At 42.9% G+C, this 24,045-nt stretch overlaps 2 protein-coding genes across 4 annotated transcripts in view; one reads left to right on the top strand and one right to left on the bottom strand.

The window, feature by feature from the left end:
* Positions 1-1,703: 1,703 nt before the first annotated feature.
* eif3g (eukaryotic translation initiation factor 3, subunit G) lies at positions 1,704-18,587 on the bottom strand (the record flags this gene model as incomplete). 2 transcript variants are annotated; one of them, XM_084329924.1, is made up of 10 exons in its annotated part: positions 18,514-18,587; positions 18,374-18,420; positions 16,593-16,681; positions 16,388-16,447; positions 16,173-16,277; positions 14,723-14,918; positions 11,311-11,433; positions 8,178-8,317; positions 3,883-3,989; positions 1,704-1,807 (listed from the first exon to the last, which is right to left on the bottom strand). In XM_084329924.1, the coding sequence occupies exons 1-10, from the start codon at positions 18,534-18,536 to the stop codon at positions 1,792-1,794; spliced, it is 906 nt and encodes a 301-aa protein (XP_084186050.1). In that variant the 5' UTR covers positions 18,537-18,587. The 2 variants fall into 2 exon arrangements, with proteins under 2 accessions (XP_084186050.1, XP_084186051.1); XM_084329925.1 differs by lacking the exon at positions 1,704-1,807 and having other exon boundaries at positions 3,879-3,989.
* Positions 18,588-19,048: 461 nt separating this feature from the next.
* Positions 19,049-24,045, top strand: part of stxbp2 (syntaxin binding protein 2) — a 72,581-nt gene continuing 67,584 nt past the window's right edge. For both annotated transcript variants that reach the window (XM_084329923.1, XM_084329922.1), the window contains exon 1: positions 19,049-19,172. In XM_084329923.1, coding sequence (XP_084186049.1) covers positions 19,136-19,172 — 37 coding nt within the window. In that variant the 5' untranslated portion in view covers positions 19,049-19,135. The remainder of the gene's footprint in view (positions 19,173-24,045) is intronic.

The following is a 24,045-nucleotide window of genomic DNA, read 5'->3' as shown; positions in this document are numbered from 1 at the left end:
AATTTAACAATTAAAACATTAACGTTAACATTGGAGTGGATTTGGGCATTCAAGGGGGTAAAAAGGAAAACACGGACTGGCTCTCAAAGTGTTAAGGTCCCTGAGTTTGCTCTGAACAGGGTCAATCTGCATGTTGCTATGATCGCGCTCTGCGTCGTGGCCAATCAGAGAAAAGCTGAACACAAGTTGGTTGCCTTTAATGTTCACGCTGCCCCTCTAGCTCATGGAATGAACTCCAACGGTCCTTAAAGCTTGAGATTCTCCCCTCTGTTGCAGTTTAAAACCTTGATCGCCAACCTTTGTCAATCAAGTTGTACATGTTTTAATGTCATTGTTATGATTGTCTATCACTGTAGAGAGTATCGGGTTTAAATAAAGGTTTAAATGAAATGTCCTGTAGTCTACAAGGGGCCTTTTGGTGAATGCGTCACTTTTTAAAACTACATAAAGCGTGATTGTATTCATGTCTGTTGGCAGGCACTGAATATTTCCAAACATAATCGTATTCTCATTAAGTCTTTGCCATAACTATTTGGCACCGTGCCACAGGTTGTCACTTCACCTGTTTGAGACCAGTGTCTGCAATAAAATCTTTCACTATTTCAGGTTTTCTCCATATCTTGGTCTTCTACGTGAGGAGTCCCTTAACACTTTGAGAGCCAGTCCGTGTTTTCCTTTTTACCCCCTTGAATGCCCAAATCCACTCCAATGTTAACGTTAATATCGATTTGATTATATTCCTCCAATAGAATAATCATGCACACCCGAGCCGCTAGAGGTCGGCAAAGTGGCGCGTTGCGAATCGTCCTCATGTTACGTTTTTTTTGACAAGAGTAACGACCATAACCCTATCAAAACAGCAGTCAAAGTGTATATTTTCATTTTTACCGATGTTTTGTAAGATTTACCGAAAATACGAATTTATCGAAAAAATGCTAATTATATCTCTTTTATCATAAAACCGCAAGGAAATGACTAAATCCAGATGTAACCCTGCCATTGGAAAGAGGAGCCTTTTCCCTATCCATATATGTATGATTTGGCCATAATAAGGTCAAGTTCAAATATGAATTTATAATTAAAATCGATTATCATTTATTACTGCATTTACAAATCCTTCCGTTTAATCATCTTCCCTTTATTCATTTGCTTAGATTTTGTACAGTTGATCTCAATAAGGTGGTGAATGAGCTCAGTGAGCGAGCTCGGTTTGCGCACAATTGTAACAGTGTTATTCACCGGCAGATGCAAAAAAAATATCATAATTTATTACATGCAAATTGACCTTGCAGAAGTGGAGCAATCTTCCATTTACTTAGGCATGTACCTTTAAGCAAAATTTCTGAAAATAGGGCTACAGCTTAACAGGTTAATGAGAAAGAGTTTTGCACAACCAGCCCCAGGGCTGATCTGAGACTTTAAGTTTGATATATACAAGCCCTGGTTATTGAATAATATATATATATATAAAGAAAAAGGTTTGTTCCACCATTGTGGAGCAAGGACCGAGAATAGCCTGCTTCTCTTTGATGATACGTTTTTGATCGATGTACCTTTTTTGGTGCCCAGCCCATAATATACTTGACCAATAAAGAGCAATCAAGCATAAGGATATGAGAGAATGCAGTGTCTTCAGTTTCTTTCACATCTCGGCTACACAGCTAATTATTCCAGATGTGTGACGAGGGAATTATGACGATGAATCACTTAACACCTCTTTATTTAGGGAACAGCCACATTTTACAACAAGAATCAAATCTGGCGTCCTCCTGGAATATTCTGGATGCCTCCTCAGTTGTTCGACGGTCTGCAAAGACAAGCAGTGGACGGTAAGTAACATGTCTGTCTGTCTGTACATACAATCCTTTTTACATATCTGTATATACCGTACTACTCTTACTCTTGGCCAGTATGACTTACTACCATAGTGTCTTTATACCTGTATGTATCACTGTACATATTAATACTATATCTATATCTGTACATATCTCTTACCTACTCTTACTAGTTACACTGCTGGCCAGTATGACTTACTACCATAGTGTCTTTATACCTGTATCACTGTACATATTAATACTGTATCTATATCTGTACATATCTCTTACCTACTCTTACTAGTTACACTGCTGGCCAGTATGACTTACTACCATAGTGTCTTTATACCTGTATCACTGTACATATTAATACTATATCTATATCTGTACATATCTCTTACCTACTCTTACTAGTTACACTGCTGGCCAGTATGACTTACTACCATAGTGTCTTTACCTGTATCACTGTACATATTAATACTATATCTATATAAATAAAGGTTTGAAATGAAATGAAATGAAATATCTGTACATATCTCTTACCTACTCTTACTAGTTACACTGCTGGCCAGTAGGACTTACTACCATAGTGTCTTTATACCTGTATCACTGTACATATTAATACTATATCTATATCTGTACATATCTCTTACCTACTCTTACTAGTTACACTGCTGGCCAGTAGGACTTACTACCATAGTGTCTTTATACCTGTATCACTGTACATATTAATACTGCAACTCTGTACATACATCTGATCAGCACTATTACTCATTTATCGTTATCTTAATGTATACCCAGTTTAATCACCTGTACATTGTATATTGCACTTTAATGTTACATTTGCACTCTGGTGCCAAACATATTTCTGTTGTGCTGTATGATGATGATACATTAGAACCTAATCTAAAAAATGATCAACATGCATTATGGCTTCTTTAAAAAGGGCAACAGCATAAAATGTTTCCCTCGGATGAAAGTAAAAGTGTAACCGTTTCCTAACAGAAACAGGATTCCCTGTTAACCCTTTCACTACAGAAGGTTAACCCTTTCACTACCACACCTAACTAACCTTCTGTAGTGTGGTAGTGAAAGGGTTAACCCCTTGTCGTGTGGCAGTGAAAGGGTTATCCTTCTGTAGTGTCGCAGTGAAAGGGTTAACCTTTTGGTAGAGTGGTAGTGAAAGGGTTAAAGGGATATTTCCGTATAACTAGTCTCAGCAGTCTTACCTCTTATCTAAAGTCATCTACTAGTAAACTAGTGACCCCTGCTGGTCGTCTGCCGTCAACACCGGTCCTCCCAGGCTGCTCAATCACTTCCATTCATTTTGAGGACCGAGTCTAAATATCATACTTCTGACAAACCACTGCTGTGCAGATTTCAATAAAGCAGAATATTTTAAGTCAAATGTACATGTTTGTTTTGGCATTTGATGAGTCTTTGATTTACAGAAAAATATATTACACAGAATAATATTGCTGTATCTTTTGTTCATAATTCAGAAGTATGATATTTAGACTTGGAGCCTGACATCTGGTGTTGACAGCAGATCAACTAGCTGTGGTCACTAGCTTTACTTGTAGCTGACTAGATAAGAGGTAAGTCTGCTGCTTTTTGACAAGTTCTACTAAAGTGAAATATCCCTTTAACCCTTTCACTGTGACAATACAGAAGGTTAGCCCTTTACTATCAACCACTAATGATGGAGCATTGCCGTCGGTTGTGTGATAGTAAAGGGCTAACCTTCTGTATTGTCACAGTGAAAGGGTTAACCGGCTGTCGTGTCGCAGTGAAAATGTTTTTTTTTAGATTTCAAAAGGTGAGGAGCCAAACAGCCACTTCCTGTTTTTAAACTAAAAGGTGAGGAGCTACCAAACAGCCACTTCCTGTTTTCAAACAAATAGAATATTGCCCTCTGAGGATTGATGACTATTTTGACCTTAGTAGCAAATCCTCAAAACATCCAGACTCTGGAACATGGAACTGTCAGAGCAGCTTCCAATCAGCAACACGTGTTCGTTCCTCCAAGGCTCTAGTCTACGAGATCAACAGACACAATAAGACTTACTTGGCCCATTCCACGTTGAGAATGAGATGATCGTATCCGAACCCTGACACGCCTGCGATCGCTCTGGCTGCATCCTCGCGGCGGTGGAAGCTGATGAAGGCAAAGCCCTGGAGGACAAACAGACGAGACGAGCGTTTGAGACCCATAACCCACTGCTGAGTACTGTGAGATGGAACTGAGACCCACTGCTGAATACTGTGAGATGGAACTGAGACCATAACCCACTGCTGAATACTGTGAGATGGAACTGAGACCCACTGCTGAATACTGTGAGATGGAACTGAGACCCACTGCTGAGTACTGTGAGATGGAACTGAGACCATAACCCACTGCTGAGTACTGTGAGATGGAACTGAGACCCCACTGCTGAATACTGTGAGATGGAACTGAGACCCACTGCTGAATACTGCGAGATGGAACTGAGACCATAACCCACTGCTGAATACTGTGAGATGGAACTGAGACCATAACCCACTGCTGAATACTGTGAGATGGAACTGAGACCCACTGCTGAGTACTGTGAGATGGAACTGAGACCATAACCCACTGCTGAATACTGTGAGATGGAACTGAGACCCACTGCTGAGTACTGTGAGATGGACCTGAGACCCCACTGCTGAACACTGTGAGATGGAACTGAGACCCACTGCTGAATACTGTGAGATGGAACTGATGCAATGTGATCCGTCAATATGAATGTGGACGTCCATCTGCATCAATCGAAAGTGAATGTTTATTTATAAACATAATGCTGTGGTCTAACTAAGGGATGGGCAAGGCTCACATCGATCACTGGGAACTATTGGGATAGTCACTGGAACTATTCTAATGCTAATAATCAAGCTAGCTGGCTGCTGACATTAGTAACAGCCAACGCTAGTGGAGCAGGCAACAAGCATATCTTCCAGGAACAAAAGCATTCATTCACTTGAAATGTGTGAACTTCATCTTTCTTCTCCGTTCCCCCAGCTGTTAACAGACTGTTATGCCACCTGCTTAGCCAGCGAGCCGTACCCAGCATGATGTTCAGCGGTGCAACAGTTAATAGGGTCCCCTCTCATGCCAGTAAAACGGGGGGAAATATATTTTTTGGAGACAAAGCGATATTGGCATAAAATACCGTGAATGAAATCTACTGTACAGAAGGTAGACAAACTAACTGCGCTCAAATCTATGCCAATAACGTTCAGTTTTGTGGTAGATAATCCCGAAAATAAGAGAAATTCAATTCAATTCAATTCAATTTCTTTAATGACCACCCAGCCAGGCTGGTGGAATTTGGTTTCAGTGCATAGCATAGCAGTTCCAGCAGTTCCAACATAAAAACATAGAACATATAACATCACTTACAGCGTACATAAAAGAAAACACAATTACATAGATACAGTTCAGAGTTTGTCCATGTCCATGTCAGCAGAGGTAAGGGGGGTTGCGGGGGGTACTACAGGGAGGGGGGGGGGGGGGGTGCTACAGGGAGTTCAGTGTCCGTATGGCAGTGGGGAAGAAGCTGTTTTTGAACCGGGATGTTTTGGTGGTCAGGGATCTGTAGCGCCTCCCGGAGGGCAGCAGCTGGAAGATGTGGTGTGCTGGGTGAGTGGGGTCAGAGATGATTTTCCTGGCTCTCCTGATTGTGATTTGGCGGTGGAGTGATTCGAGAGAAGGGAGGGGGGGTGCAGATTATTTTTGAGGATTTATTGATGATTCTTTGTAGTTTGTTTTTTGAGTGAGTGTCCAGATTGCTGTACCAAACAGTTATGGAGAAGGTGAGGATGCTTTGTATAATGGCCTGGTAGAAACGGAGCAAGAGATGTTTATTGACTCTGTATTTCTTAAGCTGGCGGAGGAAGAAGAGTCTTTGATTTGCTTTTTTGTGTATGTGGTCTGTGTTGGTTTTCCATTTGAGGTTATTGCTTATGTGAGTGCCGAGAAATTTGAAGGAATCTGTGGTGATTATGGGTTTGCCGGAGATGGATATGGGGGTTTTGGAGTTTGGCTTAAACCCCAAATTAAAAAAAAAAATTTAAAAAGTTATTCCACAAGTCATTTGATTGACAGAAGCTGGCAGAAGTGTCGTTTATCAAAATTCCGACGCTCATTGAGCGCTCCGTCTCTCCTTCCTCATAATGACTACAACATTTATTTCTGGTCGAAATTAGATCGTATATGAATACAATTCCTAAACTGATATTTCATTAATAACACTTTAACTCATTGGTAAACAAACGTATGGCTGAGAATATACACTATGACTGCTGTTTTGACAGGATTAGGGTCTTTACTCTTGGCTACATTTGAAGACAGAAAACGCAACATTAATCCATACAGTCTGTAGACATGGATTTATGACGTGATGTGATTTTGGGTCCGGTACCGGACCCGTCGGGCTTAAGAGGTTAAAAATTTTAAATCAATGGAATTGGAACCATGGTCAAAATATAAGACTTCACTCAAACCATCAAGTGACCTATTTAAACAGGCCTGATCCAATGAAAACAGCCTGGATTCAGCCCCCATCACTAGCTACTAGCACCTACTTAACCCTAACCCATCACTAGCTACTAGCACCTACTTAACCCTAACCCATCACTAGCTACTAGCACCTACTTAACCCTAACCCATCACTAGCTACTAGCACCTACTTAACCCTAACCCATCACTAGCTACTAGCACCTACTTAACCCTAACCCATCACTAGCTACTAGCACCTACTTAACCCTAACCCATCACTAGCTACTAGCACCTACTTAACCCTAACCCATCACTAGCTACTAGCACCTACTTAACCCTAACCCATCACTAGCTACTAGCACCTACTTAACCCTAACCCATCACTAGCTACTAGCACCTACTCAACCCTAACCCATCACTAGCACCTACTTTAGAATTATTTGATTTAGGGCGTGCCGCTTTCACATATAGTTTGGTGGACTCGGTGCGGTTCCGGGGGGGGGGGGTTGTTGCATTGTTGCATTCTTCATTTGGTTCGGTCTGCATTCACACTGCAATTTGTCAGGCGCACCAAACTTTTTTTTTTTTATAAATTCTTGATAAAATTTGTTCAAAATCATCCTAAATCATTCATTCGAATTAATCGATAAAATCGATTAATCGCCCAGCCCTAAGTGGAAGTGTGTGACTGCAAGCCCTAACGTGTGTGCGCGCGTGCGTGTGACTGCGAGCCTGCGATTTAGTCGTTATGCCAATTCCCCCCCCTCCTGCCTTCACCATTTCCTGCCTTTCGCTGAGCAGACCTGACCTGTATGTCCACAACGCCAGATTACCACCCACAACTTCCCTCACGCTAACTCAGCCAAACGAGTTAGTATGACGATCGGCCCAAGCCGCAGGCAATGCTGACTCCGGGAGTCGAGACCGCAGCCTCTTGCATTGGTGACGAGCGCAATCTCCGCTACGCCACCCGACCGCCACAACTATATTAAATAGTCTAATTGATTTTTCAGCCCGTTAATAAATATGTGTCGTTAATTCAGTATTTAACTTCTTGAATTCATATTTATTTAGGCTATGCTAATTAAAAACACAAATGTTATGGACATCTAATTGAATTATCTGCTTATTTATTAATATATTGCTGACGCAGTTTTTTTATTTTGACATGGCATTGATCCATTGTTCTATTGAAGCCCATTACCACCATCCCCTCGCTAAACAACTTGTACACCGCGTTGTTTCTATGAGTGCCCACAAGTAGCTGTTTAATTTGCTCATCTGACCATATTTCTATCAGGGCTTTCACCTCGTCATTCGCCCACGTCTGTCCACGAGACATGTTTACTGTGTGCTTGTTTTGCAGTGAATGCCGCGTGCCGCGGTGTTTGTTTTGTTTCCTTCTACCCAAGATGCAGTTTATCAGGTCACTTCCTATAGGTCTTGCGTTTGGTCCGATGAAGCGAACCGAGACCTACGTTTTCAGGCGGACCAGAGTTTGCGTGTTTGGTCCGCACCAGAGTTCGACTGAGCATTCACACCACCCCAAAACAAGCGGACTATCCGAGGAAACAAACTCTGGTCCGATAGTCCGGACCAAACAGCTCTGGTGTGAAAGCACCCCAAGGGTCTGGGGTCCTGCTGCCCCGATTGGTTCCTTCTCTGGTTGGGACTCCCTCCTGGGCCGATCTCTGGTTGGACTCCCTACTGGGCCGATCTCTGGTTGGACTCCCTACTGGGCCGATCTCTGGTTGGACTCCCTACTGGGCCGATCGGCGTCCGTTACTTGACAGAATCTACCTAATGGGCGAGGGCCCGGCTAGGAAACTGAAGAACGCATGACTCACCTTGGACTGGCCCGTGTTCTTGTCCTTGGCCAGGTAGATCCTGGAGATGGAGCCGAAGGGCCGGAAGAGCTCCTGCAGGTCGGTCTCCCTGGTGTCCTCAGACAGGTTGGTCACTCGGATGGTGGCGTTATCATCCGCCGCTGAGGGACGGAACAATCCTGTCAGACAATACCACCAAGTCTGTCTGTACCATTACATTAATAATAATAACTTTATTTGTATAGCACTTTTCATACAGAGGTTGCAGTTCAAAGTGCTTCACAACAGTAAAAAATACAGGCATGAGCGAGCATAGCAAGGTATGGTAAATCACAGTGTTTCACATTAGGATCTAGCGTCCCAATTGGCTCTCTGTTTACGGTTTCATTCAGTAATGCAAATAATAAAAATAGTCTAAAAATTATAAAATAGAACGGACATACAACAGGGTATTTAACATACAACAGAGCAGTGCATCAGTAAGAAGTATTAAATTACAGTGCATACGGGTAGTGAGATAAAATTAGCATAGAACCGACACATGAATTTGATAGGCAGTGTATAAAAGTAGGCAGGGTAAGAATAGTGCAGGTAAGTCATTGAAATGCCTGAGCAAAGAGATAGGTTTTAAGCTGTCTTTTGAAGATGTCTAGCGAGTTGGCTTCCCTGATGTTTTGGGGCAGTTTGTTCCACAGTTTTGGGGCATAGTTGATAAAGGCTGCATTACCGATCCTCTTTTGACTGTTTCTGGGAGCCTCTAGTAGTCCAGCAGCTGATGATCGCAGTGTTCTTGCTGGCGTGTCATTTATTAGAGTGTTGGCGATGTAGCTAGGTCCCTGTCCATTAAGCCACTTACAAGTTCTGTACAACAAGTCAGCAGGAAGGGAACAACTCTGGCAGAGTCGGTAAGATTGTTCATCAAACAGTGTTGAACTTGGGTGCTACAATCTTGAGTGCATTGTGCATATTAGCGTAGTATAGGCTAGGTAGATTACTTGGTAGCTAAATGCTATAGGCTAGGTTAGGCCTGCCACGATAACACATTTTGCTGGGCGATTAATTGCCCCCGAAAATATCGCGATAAGCGATATTATTGCGACCGGTTAGAGAATTTTTTTTTGGAGAAATGTATTTCCCAAAACTTTTATTTTGAAGCCCACCGCTCCGTCTTTTCCGGTGTTTTAGACTTTAAAGTGCAATAAACAAAGGATACAGTCACTGTGTATTCTGCCTCATTTATTGATTAAACAAAACCGACATCAACACAATTTGCCACCGAGCGGAGAGTTTAGTCTCGCAAAAAGATCGCTGACTTGTTAAGGCATGTTGTTAGGTTAGGTGCTAATGTTGTGCTAGCGTTTTAGCATGGCTATCGTACATAGCGTGATCAATATAACTCGCTATTGATTGTTTGTATGAGTAACGTTAATGCTAGTAGAATAGACACAACGTGAGGTAATCACCATCCATTTTGGATGGTGGTGAGCTGGTGAGGAAGGCTAGCTCTGTGGTGGGAGTCGAGCTACCTAGACTTGAGGTGATGGTAGAGAGGGGGATGATAAGGAAGCTGGATGCCATCATGGAGAACCCCTACCACCCCCTCTACGACGAGCTAGTCAAGATGAGAAGCTCGTTCAGCCACAGACTCATCCCCCCCCGACACTCAACTAACCGCCTCGGACAGTCCTTCATACCAGCGGCCATCAGGCTCCACAACAGTGGGCAGCGACTAGCAGCCTCCAGGCCCCACAACAGGGGGCAGCGACAGCGACTGCTACCAGACATTGACCTGGGACTTATAGGAACCCAAGGGGGACAAAGTAGACTACCCTGGTACTTTGATTAATGTATACTCAGTAGATAGTAAATTATTATAACACTACCTCTTGCATACTGCACCTCATGTGACACTGTGAATAATGTGAATATTCCTCAGCTAGTCAGATAGTAAATTATATTGACCATATTGATCAAATTGTTTACACTGCCTGTGTTGTCTTTTACTACCTGTATACTGTGTTGTTTTACTACCTGTACCCCTCCCCCCTCCCCCCCCATGCTGCTATGATGCCTGAATTTCCCCAAGGGGATCAATAAAGGAATATCTTATCTTATCTTATTTTAAACCGGTTATTACCTAATGCTAACGTTAGCAAATAGACGCGACTGGTAACGTTACAGCTAACGTTAACGCTTGAAGAATAGACACAATGAGAGGTAACGTTAGCGTTAGCAGAATAGACACAACGAGGGTCTCGTTAATGTTGTTATTGATTGATTGAAAACTGTGTTTACTCTGTTTGTATGAGTAACGTTAATGCTAGTAGAATAGACACAATGAGGGGTAACGTTAGCCCCACGGAGCTCCTGTGCTGTGCTCTGTAGTAAAGCCAGCGGCCCGCCTCCCAACACGGACAGTGACTGACAAGGGGCACTGGGTCCGCCTCATTAAAACAAACGCGCAAATAGCAATTAATCGCGCCCGTCAAAATCATTGCATTCATTTTAATTATCGCGGCAATTAATCGATTTATTGCTTATCGCGGCAGGCCTAGGCTAGGTAGATTACTTACTAACAACATGCTACTAATATAGATAAGGTAGATTACTTAGTGGAAGAGTGCATACTAGTAAAAGCCAGTACGATGGTTATTATAATTTTTTTTCTTCTTCCTCTTCATTTCAGATATTTTTTGTCAACGGTGGAAATTGGGTGGGTGTGTCCCGACTGTGGGGGGAGTTTGCTCCTCCCCCAGTGTGGAGCGAGGTAGAGCGGTTTCCCCGAAGCCAACCTCAACTTTTTCAGAGTTAAAATAAAGGTTTGAAATGTAATGAAATGAGGGTAAATGTACAGAGTGGATAAGAGACCAGTGGCGTCCTGCACAGTGCATTACTCATAACCTGTTACTGTATGTAGAGGTTTTTGGATGACGAGCAAACAGCATTTCATATCTCCTCGTCCGTCAACACAGCGGAGCCAACTGGACAGCAGATCATCTGGACTTGATATATTTTTATCTCCAGTTTCAGAGCATTATTGAGCAACAGCTGACACATTATGACACTTAATAACGCTTTCACACGGTCTCTAAAACACTGAGAAGCACCTTTCATATAAATATAGGTTATATATATACTGTATATAGATACTTACATCCCCCTCTCCGGTTTGGCTGCATGGACTCGCCCCTCCGCGTGCCCCCGTCCCTCAGGCTGGGAGGGACATACTTCCCCGTCTTGCTGCCCGCGGCGGGCTGGGCGGGCTCTGCAGACTCCGCTGGGGGGGGGGGGGGGGGGTATACCATGATTTATACTGAGTGTGAACCTGTTATAACCTGTTATACTGAGTGTGAACCTGTTATACTGAGTGTGAACCTGTTATACTGAGTGTTAACCTGTTATACTGAGTGTTAACCTGTTATACTGAGTGTGAACCTGTTATAACCTGTTATACTGAGTGTGAACCTGTTATAACCTGTTATACTGAGTGTTAACCTGTTATACTGAGTGTGAACCTGTTATAACCTGTTATACTGAGTGTGAACCTGTTATACTGAGTGTGAACCTGTTATAACCTGTTATACTGAGTGTGAACCTGTTATACTGAGTGTGAACCTGTTATACTGAGTGTTAACCTGTTATAACCTGTTATACTGAGTGTGAACCTGTTATACTGAGTGTTAACCTGTTATAACCTGTTATACTGAGTGTGAACCTGTTATAACCTGTTATACTGAGTGTGAACCTGTTATAACCTGTTATACTGAGTGTGAACCTGTTATACTGAGTGTTAACCTGTTATAACCTGTTATACTGAGTGTTAACCTGTTATAACCTGTTATACTGAGTGTGAACCTGTTATAACCTGTTATACTGAGTGTGAACCTGTTATAACCTGTTATACTGAGTGTGAACCTGTTATAACCTGTTATACTGAGTGTGAACCTGTTATACTGAGTGTTAACCTGTTATAACCTGTTATACTGAGTGTTAACCTGTTATAACCTGTTATACTGAGTGTGAACCTGTTATAACCTGTTATACTGAGTGTGAACCTGTTATAACCTGTTATACTGAGTGTTAACCTGTTATACTGAGTGTGAACCTGTTATAACCTGTTATACTGAGTGTGAACCTGTTATACTGAGTGTTAACCTGTTATACTGAGTGTTAACCTGTTATACTGAGTGTGAACCTGTTATACTGAGTGTTAACCTGTTATACTGAGTGTGAACCTGTTATACTGAGTGTTAAGCTGTTATAACCTGTTATACTGAGTGTGAACCTGTTATAACCTGTTATACTGAGTGTGAACCTGTTATACTGAGTGTGAACCTGTTATACTGAGTGTGAACCTGTTATAACCTGTTATACTGAGTGTTAACCTGTTATACTGAGTGTGAACCTGTTATACTGAGTGTGAACCTGTTATACTGAGTGTGAACCTGTTATAACCTGTTATACTGAGTGTGAACCTGTTATAACATGGTATACTGAGTGTTAACCTGTTATACTGAGTGTGAACCTGTTATACTGAGTGTTAACCTGTTATAACCTGTTATACTGAGTGTTAACCTGTTATACTGAGTGTTAACCTGTTATAACCTGTTATACTGAGTGTGAACCTGTTATAACCTGTTATACTGAGTGTGAACCTGTTATAACCTGGTATACTGAGTGTTAACCTGTTATACTGAGTGTGAACCTGTTATACTGAGTGTGCACCTGTTATACTGAGTGTTAACCTGTTATAACCTGTTATACTGAGTGTTAACCTGTTATACTGAGTGTTAACCTGTTATACTGAGTGTGAACCTGTTATACTGAGTGTGAACCTGTTATAACCTGTTATACTGAGTGTTAACCTGTTATACTGAGTGTGAACCCGTTATAACCTGTTATACTGAGTGTGAACCTGTTATACTGAGTGTGAACCTGTTATAACCTGTTATACTGAGTGTGAACCTGTTATAACCTGGTATACTGAGTGTTAACCTGTTATACTGAGTGTGAACCTGTTATACTGAGTGTTAACCTGTTCTAACCTGTTATACTGAGTGTTAACCTGTTATACTGAGTGTTAACCTGTTATAACCTGTTATACTGAGTGTGAGCCTGTTATAACCTGTTATACTGAGTGTGAACCTGTTATAACCTGGTATACTGAGTGTTAACCTGTTATACTGAGTGTGAACCTGTTATACTGAGTGTTAACCTGTTATAACCTGTTATACTGAGTGTTAACCTGTTATACTGAGTGTTAACCTGTTATACTGAGTGTGAACCTGTTATACTGAGTGTGAACCTGTTATAACCTGTTATACTGAGTGTTAACCTGTTATACTGAGTGTGAACCTGTTATAACCTGTTATACTGAGTGTGAACCTGTTATACTGAGTGTGAACCTGTTATAACCTGTTATACTGAGTGTTAACCTGTTATACTGAGTGTGAACCTGTTATACTGAGTGTTAACCTGTTATACTGAGTGTTAACCTGTTATAACCTGTTATACTGAGTGTTAACCTGGTATAACCTGTTTGTGAATATGAGGACTGTGTGTAACTAGGAGAGATATGAGGACTGTGTGTAACTAGGAGAGATATGAGGACTGTGTGTAACTAGGAGGGATATGAGGACTGTGTGTAACTAGGAGGGATATGAGGACTGTGTGTAACTAGGAGAGATATGAGGACTGTGTGTAACTAGGAGGGATATGAGGACTGTGTGTAACTAGGAGAGATATGAGGACTGTGTGTAACTAGGAGGGATATGAGGACTGTGTGTAACTAGGAGGGATATGAGGACTGTGTGTAACTAGGAGAGATATGAGGACTGTGTGTAACTAGGAGGGATATGAGGACTGTGTGTAACTAGGAGGGATATGAGGACTGTGTGTAACTAGGAGTGATATGAGGACTGTGTGTAACTAGGAGGGATATGAGGACTGTGTGTAACTAGGAGAGATATGAGGACTGTGTGTAACTAGGAGAGATATGAGGACTGTGTGTAACTAGGAGGGATGTGAGGACTGTGTGTAACTAGGAGGGATATGAGGACTGTGTGTAACTAGGAGGGATATGAGGACTGTGTGTAACTAGGAGGGATATGAGGACTGTGTGTAACTAGGAGGGATATGAGGACTGTGTAACTAGGAGGGATATGAGGACTGTGTGTAACTAGGAGGGATATGAGGACTGTGTGTAACTAGGAGGGATATGAGGACTGTGTGTAACTAGGAGAGATATGAGGACTGTGTGTAACTAGGAGAGATATGAGGACTGTGTGTAACTAGGAGGGATATGAGGACTGTGTGTAACTAGGAGGGATATGAGGACTGTGTGTAACTAGGAGGGATATGAGGACTGTGTGTAACTAGGAGGGATATGAGGACTGTGTGTAACTAGGAGGGATATGAGGACTGTGTGTAACTAGGAGGGATATGAGGACTGTGTGTAACTAGGAGGGATATGAGGACTGTGTGTAACTAGGAGAGATATGAGGACTGTGTGTAACTAGGAGGGATATGAGGACTGTGTGTAACTAGGGTTAGGGGTATGAAGGTACCTGAGCCGACAGTCTTGGTCGTGTCCCCGGTGGTCAGACCCAGCTGCTCCGCCAGCTCCTTCTGCATGGGACCCAGGGTGTCCTTGTAAGGACAGCGGGTGGTCCAATGGTCCCCTTTGCAGATACGACAAGACACAATCTTCTGTCCCTTCAGCTTGTTCATGGGATCCTCGTCCTGGTCTGTAGCATTCAGGTCCTACAAGGGGACAGGAAAAAATAATGACAGATTAATAGACTGAACTGAAACAATCACCAAAGTTCAAGCACCCAGGTATTCTGTTGTGAAGCTGCCATTATAAGATTTGGTGGAAAGTGTCCCATTGGAGCGGAACATCATTTATCTCCATCTCCTTTCAGCTGGGCTTCAGGCTTCAAGCTCAGTCGTGTTGCAGCAGTGAAATTATTGCGAATAGACAATATAGGTGCGGTGGTGGACTCCATTTCCGTTAGCAAACCAGATAACACTTCAGATTTCTGTGGCTCATCCCAGTCTCAGCATTGCCTTCGACTTGGACCGGCCGCCGTACTGGCTCATTTGGCAGAGAGCCAGCGGGTGGAAGTCAAAGGGTGGGGATTGGACGTTGTGGACAGCGACTCCTACAGGTCGGTCAGGGCGCCTGCACAGCAGAGACAGGAAGTATCGGGTGCAGCGTGAGCCTCCCACGCGTTACTCCTCGCCACTGAGAGTATGCGCTGTCTGGTGAAAAGATGCGACAGGCTGCCCCCTGGTGTACCGGAGGGGACACGTGATGCAAGGCTTCTATCCTCACTACAACCGACCAGTGGGGGGCATAGTCTAGCAACGTTCAAGACAGAGGAGGGGAGAATTGGCATGGGAGAAAAATAGAAAATAAGGAGAAAAAGTGGATTAAAAAAAAAATCTGTGGCTCATTCAGTTTGCTCTCAAATCACACAGCCCACACATCTGGACTCTAAACTCACACATCTGGACTCTAAACTCACACCTGGACCCTAAACTCCCAGCCCACACATCTGGACTCTAAACTCACACATCTGGACCCTAAACTCCCAGCCCACACATCTGGACTCTAAACTCACACATCTGGACTCTAAACTCACACATCTGGACCCTAAACTCCCAGCCCACACACATCTGGACTCTAAACTCACACATCTGGACTCTAAACTCACACATCTGGACCCTAAACTCCCAGCCCACACATCTGGACTCTAAACTCACACATCTGGACTCTAAACTCACACATCTGGACCCTAAACTCCCAGCCCACACACATCTGGACTCTAAACTCACACATCTGGACTCTAAACTCACACATCTGGACCCTAAACTCCCAGCCCACACATCTGGACTCTAAACTCACACATCTGGACTCTAAACTCCCACAGCCCACACATCTGGACTCTAAACTCCCAGCCCACACATCTGGACTCGGGCTGCACAGGTCCAGGATACCGTCTCCATCCTCACCTCTTTGGCGGAGATGAAGACCATGAACACGTCGTCACTGACGGTGGTGGACGCCACGTTGGGCCCGTTTGCATCGAACTCAGAGTTGCCAAACTTCTTCCAATTCTGAAAGGAGATAAAAGTCAATGTCAGACACACGTAGGCACTTTAAACACGTCACGTATACCATAGTTTCTGAAACCGACTACTGTTCCAACACATCTCTAAAAGCAGACCTTTCTCCTGGCGACAGCCTTTGAGGCTTTCCTTGTCTCAATCTTGAAGGTTCGCACAATCTGAAAACCAAAGACATTGCATGACTTATAATACATAATACATTTTAATTTACAAACCATTGTGGTAATGCAATACAAATAATACAGAATGATGCCACATATCAGTCTGTGTTGGCTTATAATGTAGCTTTATAAAACAAATTACCTTGAACTTTTTCCCATCTTCATCGATCTTATATTCTGTAATGGTTTTGATATTTCCTTTGAGGGTTTCTTTGGGAGCTGGTAGTGTACCTGGAAAAATAGTATTAAAATTTCGTTAGCTGGAGGACCCTGATGTAAACAAGACGAAGTGTAACTAGGAGGGACCCATTCTGCAATCTGTTAATAAAAGTTTCAATCAATCAATTGATTGAACATTTTATTAACAGATTGCAGAATGGGTACAATACAGTACGGCTCAATACACACAATTGTTAAGGGGATGGAGACCAGAGGAAAACTTCCGTCTTGTCTACATCAGGGTCCCCCATTTTGGTGGGGGTTGGGTAGGTGGGGTGTGGTGGGGTAACTGTACATTGGATTATCGACGAAACCTTACTTGGTCCCAAGAAGAGGGTCTCGTGTATTATTGTGTTTAATAGGACATTTATTGTACATTGGAGGGGGTTGGGTTAGGACAGGGGCCAGTAGGTGTTCTTTGAGAGTGGTTTTGAAAGGGGGTAGTGATTCACATTCCTTTACGGCTGTGGGTAGGGAGTTCCACATTGATGTGGCATAATTGCTAAACGTGTTTAGTCCCTTGTTTGAGCCGAATCTGGGTTTAACATGATTGTGGAGCTCCCTCTGGTGTTGTGATCGTGGTATTCACTGACCGTTGGGAAGTATTTTGACATGTGGGTACCTTAGTCGTATAGTGTATCTTGTAGACCAGGCCCATTGCAAGTTGCTGTACTCTGTTGTCTACTCTAAGCCATCCTAGGTAGTCAAAGTGGGCAGGGGTGAGGTGGGTTCTAGGAGTCAGGTCAAGGAGTAAGGTCAAGCAGTAGTCATTTGCATAAATTAGGAACAGTAGCGGTCCTAGTTGCTTCCTTGTGGAACACCACAGCTCACTGGGAGGGGGGGGGGGATAGGGTACCATTTACCTCCACCATCTGTTCTCTCCCCTCCAGGTAGGATTGCATCCAGCTCACTGATAAGACTATCAAAAGCAATTGCTTTTAGCTTGTCAATCAGAATGGTGTGATTGACAGTGTAGGTCCAACATGACCATCAAGCTATAGTCCAGTTCAGGTTATTTTACTAACGGAAGATAATGCAGAAGAATAAGCATTTGCGTTGTTTGTTAACGTTACCGGCTGGTGTCTTTGGTTTGTTTTGTGTGATTATTATATGGTAAATAATGTTGAATATAATAAGATCCAAGTCAACATCATTAACAATGCACAGTTTCTATGTCAAATGTATATACACTATTTTTCTGGATTTTTTTTGTATCACAAACAGTACTGTATTTGCAAATCTGGTACGTCATAAATGTATAGATGTAGCAGTACTGTCTATCTGTATGTCATGTGTCATATGATGAATTGAAAATGGGGGACCCTGATGTAAACAAGACGAAAGTCTTTCTCTGGTCTGCATCCCCTTAACAATTGTATGTATTGAGCTGTACTGTACTGTACCCATTCTGCAATCTGTTAATAAACTTTTCAATCAATCAATCAAACACCATTACTGGCTGCTGACTGACATTACAGTTAGCTAGCTGACGTCACTGCTGATGGGCCATAATGTCAGTTGTTATATAACGTTACTTTAGGAAATGGTGTTTGTCAGCCAATAACCAAACATATCGATAATCCACATTAGGGTTAGGGTTATTAAAGATAATCAGCGACAGTAAGATGCTCCACGTGAAGCAGCCTGAGGCCTTTAGCTCCTCTGTTAGCTGTTAGCTGCTGTTAGCTCCTGTTAGCTCCTCACCTTCGTCTCCCTCCTCCTCCACCTGGTCGGCCCAGCTGGGCTTGGAGCTGGTGGGGAAGATTATTAGAACAAATATTAGATGATTGAACGACTTGAAATAGTTTTATAATAATTGTTTAAACGTTTCCATGAAGACTCACTCGTCGTATTCGATAGACGGCATCCTCCCGGTGTAGCTTAGCTTAGAGACCGGAAGCGCGTCACGGGGCGGGACCTGCAGCAGCAGCAGCAATAACACTTCCGGTCAGGGGTTTTCAAAATAATAGTTTCAAGTTTCTTTATTAGTTGTCATACAGAAATACAGAAATACAGAATACTTTTGCATGAAATGCTTCTTTCTGTTTTGCTCCTGAGAGTGTGCTAGGTAAAATAACAAGATACAATAGTATAAGTATAAAAGAAAGTCAAGTACGTAAACAAGTGTAAACAAAACAAAAATGTTCAATATACATAATATACAGTATTATGTACAGTCTATACAATGCAGATACAGTACAGTGTAGAAATGGTGAGGTATAAATAAAGAAACGATTCTGCTCAAGTCTCTAAAGCACACAGACGCTATTGGATTTTCTTTAAATTTTGCACATTAATACAACAAACGTGCAATACCGGAAGTAGACGCAGGGGGGGCTCGTGAATCGTTTTCAAAAGCTGCGCGCGCAGAGGAGGAAACCCATCAACCAGGAAGTGAGAAGCTGCGGCAGGACCTCAGATCAACAAGAAGATATTAATATTATATATATTCTATATTATATCCAGATGGCACCGAGCGGGCTGAAGGCGGTGGTGGGAGAGAGTAAGTTATTATTATATTATCCACACAGTGTGCTTTCACAACAACAAGAGTGTTTAATGAGAGGCAGGGTTCGGGTTCAGACGCTGACGGTACAGATCAACGGTATTGTTTATTTATTTAATAAATGCATCTGATTGATTGAAAAGTTTATTAACAGATTGCAGAATGGGTACAGTACAGTACAGCTCAATACATACAATTATCAAAAACATACAAAAATCTTATTGTTATTCATATGAATGATGGTGGTTTATTGCCACGGCGTGTGTCTAACTGTTGGACGGAGTGAACTAGTGACCTGTTGCCCAGCTGGTGGGCAACGACGTTGATTTACATTAATTGGATATTAATATAACATAACCCTATTAGATATTATAACATATCCCTATTAGACAGCTAATCTTCCATTATTTATTATTAATGATGCCGTTAGACTGTATCTTTAATGTGACCTAGCTTTGCTAACGTTACGGTACAGACTGTTGTTTTTCACAATATCGTGAGGTTTCACATAATACGGTGATATTATTTATTGGTTTGTAACACACACGGATTATAACTTGTATTTGCTTTTCAACTACTTCAAATGTGTATTAATGTATTAATGTAGTCTCCATCAGCCAGTGACCCTGACGTCATGGACTGTCTCTCTCTGCTACTGTGTGTGTGTGTGTGTGTGTGTGTGTGTGTGTGACTCACGTCGGTCAGGTGTGTGTGGGGGGGGGGGGGTAGAATGTCATAGTTTCCGTTCAGTCATCAAATGTAACTCATATCCAGTATTATTGCTTTTCTTGTGACACTTGGGAAACGTCCGTGTGCGTGTGTGTGTGTGTGGTGTGTGTGTGGTGTGTGTGTGTGGTGTGTGTGTGGTGTGTGTGTGTGGTGTGTGTGTGGTGTGTGTGTGTCATGATGTGGTAACTTGACTCTTATCTTCAGCACACAGAAGCTTGAGTAGGTGTTGACATGTCTTGAAAGAATATAAGCTGCTGTCCATTTTTGAATTACTGGTCGTATATCAATGAGTATAATATCAATCAATCAATCAATGCTTGTTGCCGATTTGTACAATTAATAGATGTTTCATTCTTAACCCTTTCACTGCCACACGACAGCCGGTTAACCCTTTCACTGTGACAATACAGAAGGTCAGCCCTCTACTATCGCGGAGCTAATGATGGAGCATCGCAGTTGGTTGTGTGATAGTAAAGGGTTAACCTTCTGTCGTGTGGCAGGACTGGCCGCTTATAGCTTATCCGCAACAGTAAGTGACTTCCGGGGTAGGCCTGATTGGCCCCGACAGGCATGTGACGCGCAACTTTCTCTGCCGCGCGGCACGCTCCGCGGAGCCGAGCGGCAGAGCTTGCGGAATTACGTAACCGTCCAAATACGCCATGACTTTCAATCGGCGCTTCAGCTCACCTGGCAGAGCAGCGGTCCTGCGATCCTGCGGTCCGTTGTTGGTGAGTTCGAATCCCATCAAATCTTTTTTTTTTAACGTGATTTTTTTTTTAACGTGTATTCTTTCGCTGGTTAAGGTTAGGCAAGGTTAAGGTTAAGGTTAGGCATTGTTTCGGAGTTGGTTAAGGTTAGAACGGTTAAGTTTAGGCGCTGTTAAGGAGCTGGTTAAGGTTAGAGTTTGTCTTAGAGCATGGCAATATTCTTTCTATGGTTAAGGTTAGGCATGGTTAAGGTTAAGGTTAGGCATTGTTTCGGAGTTGGTTAAGGTTAGAACGGTTAAGTTTAGGCGCTGTTAAGGAGCTGGTTAAGGTTAGAGTTTGTGTTAGAGAATGGCAATAGACAGCCTATTTCCGCGCGACAGCTCTCAGCAGCCTCGGTGCGCGTCCTGAGTTTGCCGCGTCACGTGCCTGTTGGGGCCAATCAGGCCTACCCCGGAAGTCACTTACTGTTGCGGAACAGTTACACGCGGACTGGCCAGATGGTGCTCTATGGTCAGATGGAGCTCTATGGTCAGATGGAGATGGTGCTCTATGGTCAGATGGTGCTCTTTGGTCAGATGGAGATGGTGCTCTATGGTCAGATGGTGCTCTATGGTCAGATGGTGCTCTATGGTCAGCAGCTCTATGGTCAGATGGTGCTCTATGGTCAGATGGAGCTCTATGGTCAGATGGTGCTCTATGGTCAGCAGCTCTATGGTCAGATGGTGCTCTATGGTCAGATGGAACTCTATGGTCAGATGGTGATCTATGGTCAGATGGTGCTCTATGGTCAGATGGAGCTCTATGGTCAGATGGAGCTCTATGGTCAGATGGAGCTCTATGGTCAGATGGTGCTCTATGGTCAGATGGAGCTCTATGGTCAGATGGTGCTCTATGGTCAGATGGAGCTCTATAGTCAGATGGAGCTCTATGGTCAGATGGAGCTCTATGGTCAGATGGTGCTCTATGGTCAGATGGTGCTCTATGGTCAGATGGAGCTCTATGGTCAGATGGAGCTCTATGGTCAGATGGAGCTCTATGGTCAGATGGAGCTCTATGGTCAGATGGAGCTCTATGGTCAGATGGAGATGGTGCTCTATGGTCAGATGGAGCTTTATGGTCAGATGGAGCTCTATGGTCAGATGGAGCTCTATGGTCAGATGGTGCTCTATGGTCAGATGGTGCTCTATGGTCAGATGGAGATGGTGCTCTATGGTCAGATGGAGCTCTATGGTCAGATGGTGCTCTATGGTCAGATGGTGCTCTATGGTCAGATGGAGCTCTATGGTCAGATGGAGCTCTATGGTCAGATGGAGATGGTGCTCTATGGTCAGATGGTGCTCTATGGTCAGATGGAGCTCTATGGTCAGATGGAGCTCTATGGTCAGATGGAGCTCTATGGTCAGATGGAGCTCTATGGTCAGATGGTGCTCTATGGTCAGATGGTGCTCTATGGTCAGATGGTGCTCTATGGTCAGATGGAGCTCTATGGTCAGATGGTGCTCTATGGTCAGCAGCTCTATGGTCAGATGGTGCTCTATGGTCAGATGGTGCTCTATGGTCAGATGGTGCTCTATGGTCAGATGGAGCTCTATGGTCAGATGGTGCTCTATGGTCAGATGGTGCTCTATGGTCAGCAGGTGCTCTATGGTCAGATGGAGATGGTGATATATGGTCAGATGGTGCTCTGTGATTGGCCAGCTGGTGCTTGACGATGTGTGCACGCTGCACTAGGGCTGTCTTAAATGCTTCGAAGCTTCGAACGTTCGATTCGATGGCACAAGCTTCGAACATTAAAAAAAAATCGAAGTTTAAAAAAAAAAAAAAATTCAAATTCAAATTCTTTTCAATTTTTTTTTTTTACTTCGATTTGTGTGTGTGTGTGAACTACCCATCCCAGTTAGGACAGCCGAATCCCGTCCAATCTTTCGCCGTCGACTAAAGACTCACTTCTTCAACCATTATCTGAAATGATAAAAAAAAAAAAAAAAAAATCTAACCGTGACTAACCTTACTGTCATGCACTTGTCCTAATAAACTAACCTACACTGTAACACGCAACACTTTGATGAACATTGTTACTCAGCTGATAGAGTTGTACCCTTCTTGCTGTCTTGTCGTACAGAACTTGTAAGTCGCTTTGGATAAAAGCGTCAGCTAAATGACTAAATGTAAGTGTGTGTGTAGGTGTGTGTGTGTGTGCGCGCACCTTGTAGAATTCCACACATAAGAAAGAAAGATACTGGGATGAATAAACAAAATAGGAAATAAAATGTAGAAATGCATGCAATACATAAATAAATATGAATCTCCATATATGAAATATAACATTTAGATAAGGTGCTACTGAGATGTTTTGGTGAGTTCTTTGTTTTTTTGTGGAAGTTGCCCTTCTTAAAAATGCATGAACATTCACTGATAATTGGTCTGTAGTGGAGTCTACAAGGTCTACATTGCCGGACCATGTAGAATCCGGACCTTGTAGACTGACATAATTCTGTGCATAGTTTAGTCTACACAGGCCATATTTCAAATAATCAAAATCTTACTTCATTCATCTTAAACACTCTTGATTTGGGGGATTGGTAGTTCCCATGAAATCTGAAGTTGTTCAAACGATAACAGCGATCCACCTTGAATTAAATCACACAGCCGAGTGAAACCTTGTTGGATGCGTCAGTCACGAAAGGGGCTACTTAATTAATTAATCCAACCCACTTTATTTATAGAGCACATTTAAAAACAACAACGTTTACGAAAGTGCTGTACAAGTCCCACAACATAAGATAAAAAAAAAATTAAATAAAAAAAAAATATTAAAAAAAAAATATTAAAAAAAAAATTATTTTTTTTTATTTTTTTTCGACGCTTCGAATTAAAATCGAAGCTCGGCCCCGAAGCTTTGATTGCCAAAAAAAGCTTCGAAGGTCAGCCCTACGTTGCACAGAGATATAGAGATATGTTCTCTGCATAGTAGGGACGTGTAACGATGCGACCTCACAACGATTAATTTCGATTATGATTATTCAGGCAACGATTCAATGCATCATGAAATCTCTTCATTTGACCACGATTCGATAAATTTTCTAATTCCCCAAAAATGTTTTAATACACTATTAATGTGGCTGGGGGAACTGATTCACTCAGCATGAATGGACTATAGGTCAATAAAAACAATACACACAAAAAACAACATTAGGGCGGCTAAGTGGCGCAGTGGGCAAGGCGCTCGCCCAGCTCTCGGCGTTGCTACCGGCTGGCCGGTCGTTCATACTAACGCAACAGGCAGTGTTAGGGGGTGGGAAAGCTGGTGGGTGGGGATTTGACGTTGTGGACAGCGACTCCTACAGGTCGCTTTGGTGACGCCGGTGCGGCGGAAACGGGAAGCAACGGGGGCAGCGTGTCCCTCCCACGCGTTACTCCTCGCCACTGAGAGA

Source organism: Notolepis coatsorum, assembly GCF_963971535.1.
Source record: "Notolepis coatsorum genome assembly, chromosome: 14".
In the NCBI taxonomy this organism is placed as follows: Eukaryota; Metazoa; Chordata; class Actinopteri; order Aulopiformes; family Paralepididae; genus Notolepis; species Notolepis coatsorum.
This window is presented reverse-complemented; position numbering and strand designations above follow the sequence as displayed.